At 44.7% G+C, this 18286-nt stretch overlaps 1 protein-coding gene across 3 annotated transcripts in view; it reads right to left on the reverse strand.

Annotated features, from left to right (window-relative positions):
- Jarid2 (jumonji, AT rich interactive domain 2) overlaps positions 1–18286 on the reverse strand; it is a 129045-nt gene that overhangs the window by 73807 nt on the left and 36952 nt on the right. Inside the window, exon 1 of one of the 3 annotated variants that reach the window (XM_005414591.2) lies at positions 4733–5139. The exons of the other annotated variants lie outside the window; for them this stretch is intronic. Within the exon in view, the coding sequence (XP_005414648.1) occupies positions 4733–4767 (35 nt within the window). The 5' untranslated portion in view covers positions 4768–5139. Of the gene's footprint in view, positions 1–4732; positions 5140–18286 lie in introns of those variants that run through there. 3 annotated transcript variants of the gene reach the window in all.

Below are 18286 nucleotides of genomic sequence, written 5' to 3' on the forward strand. Positions count from 1 at the left end.
CTTATTTGCACGCTTCATGATGATTCCACTCCAGCCATATGTGGTGGAGCATGCCTGTAATCCAAGCACGCAGGAAGCTGACTCAGGAGGATTGCCTGAGCTTGAGGCCAGCCTGGGTTACACAGTGAGTTTAAGGCCTGCCTGAACTACACAGACAAAAGACACTATCTCAAAAAAAAAAAGGGGGAGGGGGGTGATGGGAAGAGCCACTCTGAACTCACAGAAAGAGACGTAATCATTCCACCACCTGGAAGGGTCTCCACAGCACAACACAAAAGCCTTCGCTAGGCTCTTCCTCTCCAGCCATCTGCCAAGCAGGGTGAGTCTAAGGCTGTGCATCCTCACTCGGGTCCTCTCCCTGATCCCATGACCACACACTAACAACAGCAGGCTTTGCTTATCCCTGGGGCACACAGTTCGGGCCCCAGGTGTGTGCACATGCTACACACACACACCTGCTAGAAAACACCAACACTACAGAACTCCATCTAGACTGTTTCTCTCCTTCCTGTAGATCTCTAATCTCAGTATATGTTTTTCTTTCCTTATTAAATGGAGAATGAAATCTGAATTTTGACCTAAGGAAGCACTGCTACTTGGTGCATCCAAATTACCGCCATCACTATTCTGGTACTTTGGGCCATCACTGAGTAAAGTAAGGGTTACTCAAATAAGCACTGCCACACCCTGAGAGCCCACCCGGTGACCAGGCAGGTAACGCTCATGGTACGGATATGCTGAACAGCAGGACAACTCACACCATGGGCAAGAGGCAGCAGGACAATGAGAGATCGCATCACACAATTCAGAATAGCCGTGCAACTTCATTTGTATGTTCCTGAAATTTTCCAATTAATAGTTTCTGACCACATGCAACTGAAACAACAGAAAGCAAAACCACAAGTAAAGGGGTAACTACCACACAGGCAAAGCAGTCCCATCTATGGACAGAAGTGGCCGATTTGCAGTGAATAGCTGCAGGACAAACATGTCCACCTTAGTACATATGGCTTCAGTGATCCCTCAAAATGGGCCTGGCCATGCCTTCGGACTAAACTTCACAGCACAAATGAGCACTTCTGCAACAGGGGAACGTCATCCCCTAATTTACAAGCTGAGTGTCAAATGATGTCTTTCAGCCATTTAACCAACAAAATCCTGCTGCTTAAGGTACAAGACTGCTATTAATAAGACAAGTACCTCACAGCACATAGCCAGAGATTCCATATTTGCAGTTGCTGTGCCACTGGAAAAGCAGTTCAAGGGGCTTTGTAAGGACTTGAGCAAAACCGACCGCAGAATCTCCAAGAGGTGAGATTAAGGATGTCAGCAAATTAGAACAAGCTGTTCTCACCCAGTGCTGCTGACCAATCACTCCTTTCCTGAGCCTTTAAACTCCAGGACAAGTTCTGAGGCTCATTTAGTTACGAGACACATTCCGAGAACCAAACTCCTAAGCAAGGCTCGAGATAAAAACATCCAAACAGCATACATCACCTCAGCAACTCTGAAAGGCTCAGAGGCTTCCTGTTCAACTAAGTCTTAGTCCTCCATAAAGCCCCAAGAAGCAGCCCATTTTTGTCTGCAGACAGGACACAAGACAGCTGCCAGGATAGGCTGCTTGGGTACAGCTCACACCCTACCGAGAAGGCTGCAGCCACAGAGCTACCTGAAAGCCCGTTCCTGAGCTTGGCTCTGCTCATGTCGCTGAATGGCAGTACAAAAGGGAAGAGTCAAAGAAATGGGAGATAATTACAAGTTCCTCATGATCCTAATAAAAGGGGAAAGCAACAGGGGGTTTGAGCTGGGAAGCAGGGCAGAGATCCACACAACAGACTTATAAACTTCCAACAATAAAAGATGCTACAGATTACACTTAATTCAGAGAAATTTAACGAACAGCTAACTTCCAAAATCTCATCTCGCTCCAGCCCCAAATCTAGTGTCAGCAAGTCCTTCAAAACCAGAGGTAAATGCTTCCTACAGGTGCATATTTGTTTCTCCCGAAGCTCCACTTCCCCATGTGCCATTACCCAGCCAAAATCAGAGCAAACTACCGTACTTTAGTCGAGCAGATGGAAACACACCATGGAGGGAACTTACTCTGAAGCTGTCTTCAAGCTGTACTGCACAAACTAGCACAAGCCAAGCCACCTCAGAAGACAAAAGATAACATTTCCTAAGGGGTGTTTTAGGAAAAAGGGAGGGCAGGACAGTTGGATTACATATGGGGACCATTTTGAAAGGAGAGGTGAGAGAGAATAAGAAAGAAACTGTCACACGGTCCAAACTGGAAACAATGATATGCTGAGCAATCGTGGGCTTAAATGATATCCTTTTCTACCCCTCCAGTCCCTGACTAATTGTGCTCACATTCTTCCTCACTGCTGACTTTGGCAAAATGTGGTGCCAGCAAACCAGGCAAATGGAGAATCGTGTCCACAGGTGGGCAGCGTGGGGGAGTGCTTAACTGCTCTCTTCATAATGACTCTCTTCAATTCCACCAGCCTAAACGTCTCCTTTGATCCAAGAGGCACCCATCCTTAGCTGTGTCGATAGGCTGCCAAACCCCCTGCTCCCAGCCCCAAATCAGTCTTGGGAAGGCTGCTGTGGCTCCACCTCCAGCAATTTGTAAATGAGCCTGGTGGATCACTTCCAGCTGGTCAAAGCTTCCAAAACAACCTCCAAGAGAAGCTATGACAAACTCACAGCCTAGGCCCCCACGACCCTGGGAAACCCATGCACAGGTTTGCAAAAGGAATTCCCTATCTAGTTCTTCGACCTGCTCTTGTCCACAAGTACATTCCTGTTTGGTCCTGAAGGCATCCAGAGTAAGCCACTCATAAAAATTATAGCACTTTGAAATGAACATACTAGACTGCCTGAAATTTCTCATCCACGTACTAAAAAAATGAGGAACTCCCCAAAATACCTCAAAAGTCATAAATACCCTGCCTGGGAGCAAACTAACAGACAGTGTCACAAAACTCACAATTTCCCATGTATTTTCCTAAGGATGCACCCCTTTCCACTACTACACCCTCTACACGTGTCTTATTCTCTTCACAATTTCAATTCTGCCACCCGCAGCCCCCACCCCAAGAGGGTCAACTGCAGGGGGCGGGGGGCGTCCTTGAGAACTTTACTCAATTCTTGCATTGCACACATTATTTGCTGCAACACAGATGCAGGGGCGATTGTGAGGGATGAGCAGTCTATTCCACAGCTTCTTTAAGAGTGTTTCTTCATGTCACACAATTGTAAAAGTAAAAAATGTTAGACAAACTACTATTGTAAAAGGGACGCGTTATCAGGGCTCATCGTGCCACCAGGTAAGTAACATCTCCTTATTCTAAGATTTCCTTGATTTCTCAGCTCAGGGATTTTGAAACTAACCAACTTTCATTAGAAATAATAAAACGCTACAGAGTGGCAGAAAACATTTCACCAAAGAGTAAGGAGATAACTGACTACAAAGTCACACTCAGAAAACTAAGAAAACCTACCTGGTCCTCCTTCGGCCTTCACTTTAACAGTGATGAACAAGCCCCAGTAATTCCCAGCCCCTCTCGTGCCCGACACCTCATGCTAGAGACCCAAGCCAGGGCCTTCCTAGACCACTGAGCTACAGACAGCCCCGGCCCAAGTACATTATGCTCACTGCATAAGCCCAGGAAGGGACCACGGGGAACAGGCAAATGAAGACATAAGCTCTGCTTTTCAGATCTAAACACGAAGCCTTAAGATTTCATGAAATGCAGCCTAATCCAATCACAGCCTGACAACATAAAGTGCCAGGCTACACTAGGGAGTCAGCAGCCATTTCCTGAAAGCCCCTGCAACAACTCCCTCTGGGATGAAATCTATGTAGGAACTGGTTCACCACCAGGGACCTTTCCAGGAAGAATGGTACCATGCATTCCCCAGCCTACCTTCTGAAAGTCTTTCTCAAAACAATTACAGACCTCACACCCCTGGCTTCCTCACAGAATCTACACTGATTAGCTCAACAATGAAAAAGCCCAGTGGGTGCACAGAGGTACACAAGGGAGCATGATGCATCCAGGCTCTTCCTGGGCCTGGTATACTGGGTTCATTCTATTCTGGGCTCCGAAAGTCCAAGTCTTTTTGAGGGAGGAACATAAGCTGACACTATGTGAATGAAGGAATCAAACGACATCTCAGAGACAGGCACTAGAATGTCATTCCCCCATGAACTGAACTCATTTTAAGTGCACATGAAAACGCAGAATATTAAATACCATTACAAGGAAGCTTCTGTGTAAAAATCATCTAAGCTGCAGGCCTACGCCATCTAGAATTCTAACGCTCAGAACAGCAGGGATTTCGCCAACCCCGGTGGGGTACTGAAAAGCACAGGCGTGTCAGCCTCAAGAACGCAGCACACCAAGGTATTCATACTAACCCTAACAGCCATCAACCAGAGAAGAGAAGAGAAGAGAAGAGAAGAGAAGAGAAGAGAAGAGAAGAGAAGAGAAGAGAAGAGAAGAGAAGAGGAGTACTGAAGCAAATCTAAGACGAAGTTGGAACCCAGAGGAGCAACGAGTGGGGAGTGAAGTCTTTTTGCACTTTTACCCTCAAAAAAATACGACTGCAATTTCGCCAGCCTTTTGATTAAGGGGAAAAGCCATGCCAGGCTCTATACTAGACCCTGGGTACCTTTCTTTCTTATTAAGCTAGAATATCTTTTCTGGGCGGCTGTGAAACTAACCTGGCCCTTGTGGGGATGTGGAAGCCAGAAATCATACTCCGAATTTAGTTCAAGCAACAGTAGACGGTTAATATCCCAACGCCTCTGGTGAAAACCAAGCAGGAGTCCTCCGCCAGAGCGCACGCGCAGGTGCCGCGCTGCCCTACTGCCGCGTCACCAGGGCGGCCATCTTTTGGTGCGCGGTAAATGCTTTACCCAATCTGGCCTCGAATGCCTCGGTTCAAGGGATCATCCTTCTTCAGCTTTCAGGGTAGCTGTCTGCTACATCTCATTTTAAGCCGTTAGTTCAGATAATTAACACCATCTATCACTTTCGAAAGTGTTCTGGTGGGGCTGTGATGCGTCTCAAGGGTGGGGTGCCTGCCTGAGGCCTTCAGCTTGAGGCCTTGAGCTTGCGCCCTGAGCACTGCACGCGCCCATGCACGCACGCACGCACGCAAGAACGCATGCGCGCAAGAAAGCACGCACGAACGTACCCACGCACACACCTGCGGCCGCGCGAGAATCAGTTCCTATGGTTGCAATGACACAAGAGCACAGCTTGGGGTCAAGCATGGTGGCATGTGTTATAACCCCAGCACTTTGGGAGGCAGAGGCAGGATTTCCAGGCCAGCCTGTGTAACTTGGTGATTCAGATGCTGTCTCAAAATTGGGAAACAAACAAAAAGGTCTGCGCATGAAGCCCAGTGACAAAGCGCCCCTGGATTCAATCACCAATATTAAAAGGGGGCGGGGCCTAGCCCCAAAGCTATTTATTAAATAGTTTTTGTTTAAATCATGAATTACACAGCTCATAAGGCTCCAAGTAGTGCAGAAGTAGGCTCTCTGTAAGCCCAAGACACAGAAAATGAAAAACTGCTGTATACTTGAGAATCAAACTCATCTCCTCCTGAGAGATCAAAATACAGCAGCTTGAGAAGGATATTTATTGACTTGAGTAGGATTAAGCTACTACTGAAAACTATTGGAGAATACACAATAACCTTCTATCAAAATATGTGAATTAACAATCCATGGAATCACATAATGGAATTCTGGGGCTCATACTTGGATAAATGAATGGGTCCACTTCCCGGTGTGCCCAGGGGAAGAACAGCATCTGTTGTCATGACAATGGTAAACCAATGCAGTCCCTTCCACACTTCACAGTGGTTAAAATAAACACAGATCAGAGCTGACCTTATTTGCCCTAGCAAGAATTTTTCAAAAATTTCTCCCCATCAAATCCTCCAGGGAACTGGCTCTATCTCAATTTCCATGCCAGGCATTCATTGACAGATACCCCCACCCCTAAATAACCCCCTGGGCTAAAAACACAACATTTCCATTTTAAAACATAGGTCACTGTGAAAATGTTGATGGGTATAGGGAATTGCCTGCCACAGCAATCATGACCAGGAACATGAATTCTGTGTGCTGAGGGAAAGCTATAGTATTAGTGTCATCTGTCTGTCTGTCTCTCTGACAACAAAACTTGCTTTATTAAAAAAAACAACTATTAAGAACACTGGAAAGTGGAGACAGACTTATGGAGGTGTATGGGTTTTACAGGTAGATTTCCCCAATGGGTGTAAATCAAATTAAGGGTTTTGCAAGTTGAAATGTGTGAAACTAAGAAAAAAGAGTAAATGCCCTGATAAACACATACTTAAGCACATAAGAACCCCATGCTGCCCATACCACCACACAAAGACACACACACACACAACACACACACGAGCTGGGAAGGGTTATCAGATCTATAAAAGGCAGAGAAATGTATTTTTAAAATATTTTTAGTGTAAAACACAGAAAATGTGATGAATATTGTATTCTTGCCTGACTACAAGCCAGAATGTCATCCATGAATACAAAGTATAAGACAAAAGAAGTATAAGGAAAGCACCATGTACTGTAACCTACCAGGAGCAAGCAATACTCTGAAAATCAGTAATTCAAAGCCAATCCAAGATTAAATCAAGTCTGCTCTGATGAGTTGTTTGTGGCAGAAAATCCTGCTCAGATGGCATCCCCTTAGGGCTACACAGAGCACCTACGCATCTACTAAACTGAAATTCCACCCCCCAAAAACAGAAAGGGCTGGGGAGAGGCATGAAGTCAACAACTGGTCTATAAATATTTTCACATAAACTGCAAAGGCGGGGAAGGCATTAGTACTCTCCTGCCTCTGCAAGAGGCAGACCAACAAGCTGAGGAAAGAAACATTTGGCAACAGGCTAGGAAAAGAGTATCAAAAGGGTAACAGAGGTAATGGGGGCCAGGAATTATTAACCACAGAGATAACCACTGTCTACTTACACAGCAAATACAAAGAACACAGATTGTTTACTATTTATTGCTTAATGTTTTAAATGATATATAGCATTTAATTCCCTATAGTAGTGGCTATCCAAGAGTGATTCTTCAACTAGCAACATCAGAATTACTTGAGAATTTATTGGAATTGCAGATTCCTAGGTCCCACCTCAGCTCTATGGAATCAACAACTCTGGAGGCGCAACCCAGCAGAGCTGGGTCTTAAATCCTCCAGGTGATTCCGATGGATGCTCACATGCGAGAACTACTGGGTTAGAGCAAACTTTACAGTGTTATGGTTGCCATTTATCACAAACAGAAATAGGAGGATCACAGACAGTAGCATCTTTTATAGTCATAAACACAAACTAAACTTCGACTTTAACAAATCCTGCGCTCAATATCCAAAAAAAAAAAAAATTAAATACTTCGATACCAATCTCACAAAGGAAGTAAAAGATCTATACACTGAAAATTACAGCACTCTGAAAAAAGAGATCAAAGAGGATTTCAGAAAATGGAAAGATATTTCTTGCTCATGGATAGGAAAAAAGAAGATTGTGAAAATTGGCCATGCTCCCAAAATTGTTATATAGGTTTAATGCAATCCTGATCAAAATACTATTAACATACCTCACATATCTAGAGAAAACATTCCTAAAATTCATCTGGAACCAGAAGAGACTTAGAATAGCAAAGGCAATCCTGGGCAACAAAGACAAGTCAGGAGGCATCACAATCCCTGACTTGAAATTATATTACAAAGCTACTGTGATAAAATCAGCATGGTACTGACAAAACAACAACAAACAAAAAAACCTGAGGATCAATGAAACAGATTAGAAGTTGAAGGCACAACTACAAACACACTCAGCCACCTTATCTTTGACAAAGGGGCCAAAACAAAGCACGTGCTCATGTTGGTACTGTACAGACCTTAGGTCCTAGTTGGATTATAAAGATAAACTCGGGCATTGTTCCCAGGAGGAAACTCACCATCAGTTTTACCTAAAAACCCAAGTTCCCCTTCCAATGGCCTACCCTTAGTGACTGCGGATTTATGAGGGTTTCAACAGAAGCAGGAGGACAAACTGCTTTGCTGTTCTGATTCAATGTCCCTAGTTAAAAGGTCAACACTGGAAATAAAATCTCTTCAGAAAAATCCATGGGGTCACTAAACTGACACTTGTAAGGTTCCTCATTTTTTGATGTATTTACATTTTTCACTGACACATACATACTGAGGTGCAATCAGATCAGGCTGATGGGCATCTCTAGCACCTCACTGATCATTTGTTTTTTATTTCTCAGCACTAGGGTGGAGCTGAAGGCATCCTGCATACCAGGTGAGCACCCCTAACACTGAGCCCCAGCATACTTATCATTGCTTAGTGATGACAGCATTCAACATCCTCTCTACCATTTTGTAATATTCAACTGTTGCTGTCAACTAGCTTCCCTGTTGTGCTGCATGACACAAAGCACTGCACTCTCCAACCAACCCTTTTTCTACAATGCTCCTATGAAAGGGCAAATGACAGGGACAATTCCAAACAGCTTTTTATATACTAATTTCTGTTTTAAAAGTACACAGTGGAAGAATGTGTGAGAGCAAACACAAGAAAGACTGGAAGTGGACTTCTAGCACTGGGGACCAGAGAACTTCTGTCCCCACACAGGACCAGAAAGAAGTTTTTCTTCCTCATTACACTAAGAAATTTGAGAAGCATATAAAGCACTTGTTTATAGCAAAGATGATACTGGAAAGAAAACAGAAGGTCCCACTTCCATACACCTTTAAGTGTTTGCAGGCATGATTCTTCATGACCTCTGGCAGAAGGGAAGGCTGAACTGGCCTTACTCATTTCTCCTTGGCCTTCAAACAACTCACAAACTCATACAGGAAAAAAGTGTCTTTCAGACCATGTGTGTAGTGGATTGACACCCAGTGATCAACTTTTAACACCCAGCTGAATGGAACCAGCATGGTGCTGGGTGTGGGAGGCACACCTGAGGGTTATTGACAGCTGCATAACATAAGAGGCAGAACTGGAGAGGAAGACCTTTAGAAGCTGTTGGGAAACTTTAGAGCTGTTGGTTTTCCTGGAGGAGTATGTCATGCTGGCTTTCCTGATGAACTTGGCTATTTTCTTCGTCCAAGGAGCTCAGGACCTCGATGTCACTGAAAATGGCTTTGGTTGATTTTGGGGGAGGCTCTAGTGCCTACTTTGAGCATAGCTTCTGGGCTCTGGCGGGGGAGATGGTGCACTGCTCAGTCTTCTGAAGAAGCTTGTCATGCTGCCTTTCCTGATGGGAACTCTGCTATTATCATGATCAGAGGAGCTTGGGACCTCACTGTTACTGAGGATGGTTGTGATACTTTTCAGGGGAGCTCCTGTCCCCAATTTGAGCATTGCTTCTGGGCTCCGATAAGGGAAGATGGTACACTGCTCAGTCTCCTTGGGAAGCTTGTCATGTTACCTTTCCTGATGGGAACTTGGCTATTATGATCAGAGGAGCTCGGGACCTCACTGTTGCTGAGAATGGCTGTGGTACTTTTCAGAGGAGCTCTGGTTCTTACTTTGAGCATCACTTCCTGGCTTCAGTGCAGATCCCTCAGCCTGCCAGCACAGATCCTTCATCTCACTGGCACAGACTTTCTAGCTTCCACCACTGACCTTTGGGCATTCCCAGTGCAGATCCATGAAAGGGGCCTGCATGAGACATTGTCATGGGCCCTTGGCCTCCAGTTGGACTCATGGAGGTATTGTTATGGGCTCTAGGTCTTCAGCTGAATTCATGCAGGACATTACCGTGGGATCCAGGCCCTCAGCTGGATTTTTTGGTCTCTAGTGTTTCCTGCACTCTCTTTATATGTGATTCTTTTGTTTGTTTGTTTGTGAGGTTTTTTGGACTGGGAATCAAACTCATGACCTTGTGCTTGCCAAGCAAGGCACTGTGCCACTGAGCTATATTCCCAGCTATATGTAATTGTTTGGAAGACTATTATAAAATAATCTTATAAAATACATGTCCTGTATTATATTGTTCTCCTTGCAAAATCCCAAACTACAACAATGTACATTTTAGTTGATGCAAAAACATCATTTTACATTTTGGTTCCCACACCATTGGAAACACTAAAACATATTCTACTTGTGAAGACCCTTAACACCCCAGTATTCTTTAAGCCATAATCGCAAAGTCAAGATGAATTATGAGGGGTCCATTTAGCCTCGCAAAGCTTGCTTGGACTAGAATGCACAAAGCATCAGAAATGACAATCAAGAAAGAAATCACCATAAACGCAGTTCAAATGCCACAAGAGAAGTAACAACAAACTCCAGGAGGCCATTGCCAGGACATACTATACAGCGGCATTTTCCTGCACGAAATGCGGATTACAGCTGTGCTATGTGCCAAGTGAGCAGTCTATTTGCTGGGGGCTGTAAAGCAAATTTGTAGCTGTGTTCTAGAAAAACAATGGATCGGAAAACAAAACATTCAGAAACTGCTAGACTCCCATTCTATACAGTTCCAAGTTTGAAGTATAAAAAAAAACCTGGAAGAAAACGCATGCTGAAATGAATACACCATATACTAACCACAAAGAACCCCAACAGTGGCCTCTATCATTTTCAGGTTTCCTCAAGGTAGCCTCGAAAGACCCTTCACTCAGAGTTTTCAAAAGCGATTAATCGCTAATGTGGACCTGGGCCTGCAACAAATATTCCAGGAGTTCTAGCACCCCCAGAAAAATGGGCATTAACAAAAACAGCCTCCCACCAAGCTCATCGACTTAATGGAGTGTATCTTATACCATTCAGAGTTGATGCTTTGCTTAGTGTGCTTTTAAAATCATATTATCAGTGAACCACTGGCTTAGTAGAGCAACTGGCCTATCACACTATTACACGCTCAACAGAATAGGACTTCGTAAAGAAGCAGCACCTTCAAAGGTTGTCACTAATTTCATCATTCTTTCTATGCTTTACATATGATTGACAAGAACACACACTGGGCCAGGAATATTGCTCAGTGGCATAACTGCGTGTCTGGCAAGCATAAGGTCCTGAGTTTGATTCCCGGTTCTTAAAAAAAAAAAAAAAAACATTACACTGAGGTTAACACTATCGAATTAAAGTTTTCTAGAAACTGTGTCAAAATATGTATTTAAACTTCCTTAGAGGGCTGACGATATAACTCAGCAGCACAGTGCCTGCCTGGCAAGTCCTGAGTTCAATTCCCAGTACTAAAAAAAGAAAAAAAATTAAACTTCATTAGAAATAGTCTTCAAGTCAGCCCTGGTGGCCTAATGGATAAGAAATCATCTTTGAAAACCAAACTCCAAAAATATAAATAAGCCAAACCTAGGCTACTTTATACCTCTGGAAAAACAAAACAGAAAAAAAAAAAAAGACACATATTTACCAATATCACAAGAGAATATTTAATATCATGAACTTGGTATTTTTAAATACTAAAGAGACCAGAACTGAGATCAACCTTAAATTAACCACAAGAGGAACAGGAAAGAAGGTGGCACTTTTCCTTCCCTCTCTAGGCCTCAGCAAGATGGTGGCTGGCAATTCACCACCCCTCTCCTTCACTGTGATAACTCCAGGCTCCAGGTACAAACCAAAAAGATTCCAGCTTCAAGAGATGGCCCAACTCAATTAATCCCAGCATTGTGGGAGGCGGAGGTAGGAGGATTGCAAGGTCAAGCCCAACCTGTCTCAAAAATAAGAAAAAGGACTAGGGGTGTAGCTTAGCGCTGAGCTCCAGGGGTCAATCCCTAGTGCCACCACCAAAAGAAGGGGGGGGGGAGCACCTCCTTATATCCTAATCAAATGTCCCCATTGAGTAAAATGAAGTTCATGAGGTACATTCAAATTTCTCAATAGAAAACTGAGGTGTTTTGAACCTGGTGAATATACATGGCACCAGAGGGTAAGGCTGGGGTCGGTCTCCCATCAGCTGAAAAAATACTTGCCACACACATCCTGAAAGGAATGTTTGTTTGCTTAGTTGATTCCTAACCCTCTAAATCGAAACAAGTTTGGGTGAGATTTCTCATACTTATACGCATCTCTTCCCAATAAGGTAAAAAGTGGGAGATCCGGACTATTCTAAATAGGATACTTTGCTTCTGAAATACGATGACTCCTTTACAAAGATTTCCTTTCATTATACTTTATTTAGCTACTCTTAGAAGTCTGTTTATTCTCAAAAATATGCAAGTGTTTATCTCACACCAGATACTCTGCCAGACAGTGGAAACTCAAAAATAAGCAACGACTGCTCCACCTGCCCAGGGGTGAAGGGCCACACTCTGAAACCCCGAATGTCAACTGGGTACAACCTGGACAGCCATGCCCACCACGGCTACTCCCACCCAGAAATGCACAGGAAAATCAAGCACAGATGATGCTGATTGAAGGTAATTCTGCAAAATGAGTTTTAAACTATCGGAACAGATCCATCAAGGTATTTTATGAAGATTACACTCCAGAAGATTCTATCTTTGCAAATCAAAACCACTGAGCCTAAAGAAAAAGGAGAAAGCAGTCTTGCTTGATATTTACCTTAATGGGGTAGGAGGTGGTAAAGGAGACACCATTTATTATGACAATCTCCTCTTCCCATTTCCTATGCCAGCAATGAACCAAACTCTCTGGATTGGTAAGAATAGCAACACATAATTCCCATGTTCGTCTGAACACTGTACTGTTGTTAACCAAACTAAGCAGTGCAATGCTAATATCGTTGGATATTCAATGATATTAGCATAATATCAAGGAGTATTCTGCATACAAATGCTTGTCTAACAGCCTCACAAAAGCACACACATATGAATGAGAAGCTACAGTAATGGCTGACACCTCCCTTCACAATCCAAGGGACTCCAAATCCCCGCAAATCCAGCATGTAGTGCTTTCCATGTGTGTCAATCTATTCGCTCTAAATTTCATCAAGGAAGATCAGGGACTGATAGAATGTTTCCAGGAAGGTCAGAGACTAGTGAAAGAGATCAGGGCAATGCTTAGGTTTGCCCACTGGGGATATATAAAGGCAAGGAGGACAAAAGCACGTGACAGACCAAGAAGAGCTCTGAAACAGGAGGAAGAAACTGGTACCCAGCAGTTTCCATGGCAACCACAAAGCATGCTAGGCCCTAATTTGCATGGGAGGTGGAAGTGATATCCCTGCAATCTGATCTCCGAGGTAACAGAAGAAAGAAATGGCCTGAGCAATAATAAAATTGCCTCTGATGAAGTTCTAGCTATCTTCCTTAAATAAATATAGCCTAAGTCTGTGTTTACCAGGAACTTTAAGCAAATGATAGGTTTGGACATGCATTCCCTAAGCATGTCCACTATTTTGTCACTGGCAACAACTACTGATCAATTAAAAATACTTCTGCCAATGTTTTAACCCACACAGGACACATACATTCAAAGCACATCTCATGTTTTCACCCCCTTTCCACTCAAGACAGTGGCATGGTGTGTTTGTATGCAGATCTGAGTAGCCAGAAATCACTCTAGAACAGCGATGCCGACCCTTTTAGATATAAGCGCCCCAACTGGAATCCATTTACTTATCCCAAAGTGCCAACACTGCAATTAAGCCCGAATACTGAGGGTTTAGTTTAGAAATAACAACTCATACTTTAATATCTTTTGGCTTTAAAGAAAAACAGTAACACATGTGCCCAAGGTTCACTATCCCTGCTCTAGACAGAACTAGAGCTCCACATCCAGCAGGAAAAGGTATCTCTCACAGAAATGGACCTCAGTAATGAAAAAATGTAACACATCAAGTTTAAACACAAACAGAGGGAGGTCACAAAGATACGCCCCTGATTTACATTTCTACAAAGGGCTGCACCTGCAATTATGCAGGCCAGATACACAGCGCTGTAACACACATGCACATGCAAACAGAAATTCCACGATGACTCTAAAACTTCAGAAAGAACACTGCAGAGTACATTTAGACTATAAGCCTTTTAACTGGAACCATAAAATGAAAAGTGATAGGTTTCAAACAGGACAGTCCCCTAATTCTCTTTAAATTAACCAGGAACTTCTTACATTTATGCCATCCTCTTCCTTTGGGTCTTTTTGTTTTGTTTTGTTTTGTTTTTCCAGTACCAGGAATCGAACTCACGACATTGTGCTTGCCAGGCAGGCACTGTGCCACTGAGCTAAATCCCCAGCCCTTCCTTGGGGTTTAAAAAAAAAGCAAGCAACAAAACTGGGGTTGTTTTTCAGTTCCTATGATGAGGAAGACAAAAAGCCTCTCAAAGCTGTTTCCTGGTATACATAAGAGAGACAATACTGCTCCAGATTCTTTCAACAAACCCTGCTATGATGCCTCCAAGCACACCTTAGCCTGGACACGTGCCAAGGCACAGCCCGAGCTTGTGCATACAGGCAGATTACTGCATCAAATTCTCTAAGTCAGGTGGTGCTGCTGAGCAGGGACTGGCTGGCCTGCAACAGCTCCTTTTGCCCCTGTGCCCATCAGCCAGTGTCATTTCTGTTCCCAAGGAAGGGTGATGAGGGTAGGGTTCCCATGGAATGTGCCCTACTCTCACTACAGCTATCCTCCCTAATCAAAGACAAACTTAAGACTCCCCACCAGAGAGAGATGGACTCCAGCACTATCCCCGCCACACCCCATCAAAACCAGGATCGTTCTCTCAAAACAGCAGTGAGCTGGAAACTGTAATCCTTGCACTTTAGAAGACTCAGGGAGGAGGACTGCAAGTTCAAGTCCTGTATGGCCAACTTAGGAAGGAACCCCCAAGCCCCAGTCTCAAAAGGAGTTGGGGAAGTAGCTCAGTGGCAGAGGACCCATGGGTTCAATCCCTAGTACCACCAACAACCAAACCAAACACTAGTAGACCCCCTCATGGCCCAGAGCACATTAAGGAGTGAAGTCAGTAAATACCAGCTGCCCTCTTGGGACGCTAGTTCAACACGGGATACAGGGAAGGTTTCTGAAGCACACATGGCTGTCCACAAGCAGAAGGCCACAACAGGAACACCACGAACTGCTTCCAACCGTCACCCCTAGTCCCACCAAGGGGGCTCCTCCAGTGGGCAGGCTCCCAGCACCCATGGGGGCCCCTCCACTCCGCCCCAACTACCACAACCCCAAGCCCCTGCCTGGGAGACTGAAGCTGGGGACTCAGCTGGTGCTGCTGGAATAATTAAAGAGAACCGACCTACCCAGAAGATCGGGGCAGGAACAAGAACCTCCTCCTTGTTCAGTCCTTACCCTCCCGGAGGTGAGTCACCTACTCTTCCTCTTGTCCCAGTCTGGTTCCCACTGCAGACTATCTGATGTGAGAAAATGGTAAAGGCTCAAAGACAGAGGGGCAGGCCTCTGATGAGCGCCATCTAGCTACACCCTGTGGCAAGCCCTGGTGTGGAGAAGGACATTCCTTAGTTACTATTTTGTGTGTTGCCTGAGATCTGACCAAGCCATGATTGTTGGGTTCTAGAGGAAGTCTAGCATAAGCATTGTAAGCCTCAGGATCAATACTAGATACTTTGCTGAGATATTCACGGAGGAAGATAACATGATGGCTTTCTGGTCAGTCGCATTCCTATGATAATTGAGTTGTACTGTCCTTGCTAAAACAGTTGATACTCTTGGATACCTCTGTTGTCTCCTGGGTGGATTCTGAATAGGGTTACTGAAGATGGTTATGAGGAGTCAGTCAGTCCTAGAGGCTGCTAGCACCTGATCACAGGATTTTGGCTCTCTTGGTTTGATGTTTTTCTTATTTTCTTATACATCTGCGGGCACCTAGTCTGGGCGATCTGTTCACCCTGGACAGAGATGGATGTGAAGTCCGACACACTGGCAAGATAAGCAGCACCAATCCACATGACCATGGGATTCTCCCACCTGAATAACTGCTACAGGTCTCACACCCCCAAACGCAGGTCACAGGGGCCAGGTTTCCAACACAAGAACTGTGAGGGACACATTCATGGCACGTAACTGCACTTCTTCACTTGTATCTTCTCCTTGGAATGCAGGTTTCTGTAGCTGGTAAAATGCCGATCCCAATGTCTTTCCACCACGGTGCCAGCAGCCTTTTAGCAGGCCTGCTTATGCACCAAGGAGCCAACCCGCTTAGAGTTTGCACAACTCCAGGCTTAAAAAAAGATCACCTGTCCCCAGACTTCACAATTCTTCAACCATTCCAAAATTTTTGACAACATATCCATGCGCATCAGCACACAATGGTGGCTCCGCGGTGATCTAAGCAAGGAGACCAGAAGCTACATGTGAGTCTACACCAGGAGCGTTTGCGCACAGGCAAAAAAGGGGGTTCTCTGTGCCTCAGCTGGGGTGATAAATGGCTCCTCAAAGTGCTTTGCAGTGTAAGCTACGTGGCTCATGTATGTAGACGCAGGCAGGGCAGGAAGAGCCATGGATGGAACACCACAAGCGCAGAACACGTTCCTGCGCACACCTCCAGCACATTCACAAATGCTCCTTTTCGACCTCGAGACCTCTGACCCAGGCCCCTTCCTCGCATCTTGGTGACTAATCATCTGAAAATACACTTACGATCCCACTAGAAGGTACAGAGAACTGAGAGGCACACACTCACTCCCCTGCCTGGGCAAGAGCAGAGGACAAAGGGGAGCATACCATAGCAGGCAGTGTGAGGCGCTTTGCACCCCCAATCCATCCCTCCTCCTGATCGGTCCAGCCAGCCCCAGCCAGCCCCAGCCAGCTCATACAAAGTGAAGCAAGAAGCTGTTCTCCAGTCAAAATAAGGCAGTATCCACACACCTGCAGGAAGAGATGCCTGCTCTGTCCCACACCATCCTCACGTCCAGGAACATTAAATGTCCTTGCGAATGAACCATGAACCCCTAAAACAAGCCACGGACCCTGAAGAGAACTTTACAAGCGAATGTACTATGCTCAAGCTGAAGTTCTTCCCCTTAATAGCTACTATTTTGTTTCTACTGTCGAAAAACAAATCTACACCTGTCATCCCAGCAGTCTGGGAAGCTGAGGCATGGGGAACACAACTTTGAGTCTAGCCTGTTCAACTTAAAAAGACTGTGTCTCAAAATATACAAAGAAACATAACTACTAAGAGATCTGAGATTGTGTGCTGGATTCCATGATCTGAGGGGCCAAGGGCAGGCATGGCAGAAAGCTTCCGAGTGAGTGTGGGTGGGGTGTATCCATACCTCCGCTCCCAAGCTACCGCACAGATAGCACTATTTTGTCATCTGTCCACCAGAAGCACCTGCTCAAACAGGGCCTACACTGGACATACCTCTTGGGAGTCAGCAGGCTGTATCAGCCAGATGCAGTACATTTGCAATAGTGACACCATGAGCAGTTGAGTGCTGGGATGATGGTGTTCAATATGTGCGTATATTCACACTTATACTGGGATGACAGGCCTGAAGTCCTGGGTTCAAATTCTGCTGAACACAGTTGTGAACAGTGATAGTACAACCTTACAGGCGCTGGACATGGTGGCACATGCCTCCACTAGGGAGGCTGAGACAGGAAGATCACCATGAGTTCGAGGGCAGCCTGGGCTACACAGTGAGTTCAAGGACAGCCAGAACTACATTGTGAGACTCTGTCTTTAAATAAAAATTAAAATAAATAAATAAATTCCAGGTATTTCAAGAGAATTCTGGTGGATTTATCAGCACCACACTACCTTGCTAATGGAAAGGTCTCTATTAGACACAGGTTTTACAGCTTCAGAGATAAAAAAAACTTTTGTTATAATCAGGCTTTATTGTTGAGTGAGATTTACTCCACAACTGGTCAAATCTTCATTAATTTTGAAACATGCTTTATCTTTGAGTCAGGGCTTTATGCTACTCACTTTTTCCTTTTTTTGAATGACTAACAAAACCACATGCAGAGCCGGTGACGGTGGCTAAGATACAGGACCCACTTCCTGAGGGAACATTTCTCTCCCTTTCTTGCTTACTCTCATCCAACACAATGAGCCTGTGCTTCTAGTTAAGATGAGGAGGACACAGGATTTATCTCCTGCCCCCCAAAAGTAAAATCCATACAAGACAACGAACATCATCAAAGGAGGAATGAGACACCTGAAGGACGCAGAACAGTAATTCTCCAGCAGGTTCCTCTAAGAGAAGACTGTACGCGCTGCAGCACGGGTGGGGAAAGCAAAACCTAGAGAAGTCTTGGAGTTGAAGAGGAGCTGAGAGTTTGAGAAGACAA

This window comes from Chinchilla lanigera, unplaced genomic scaffold, assembly GCF_000276665.1.
Source record: "Chinchilla lanigera isolate Chin_1 unplaced genomic scaffold, ChiLan1.0 scaffold00189, whole genome shotgun sequence".
NCBI classification, from domain to species: Eukaryota; Metazoa; Chordata; class Mammalia; order Rodentia; family Chinchillidae; genus Chinchilla; species Chinchilla lanigera.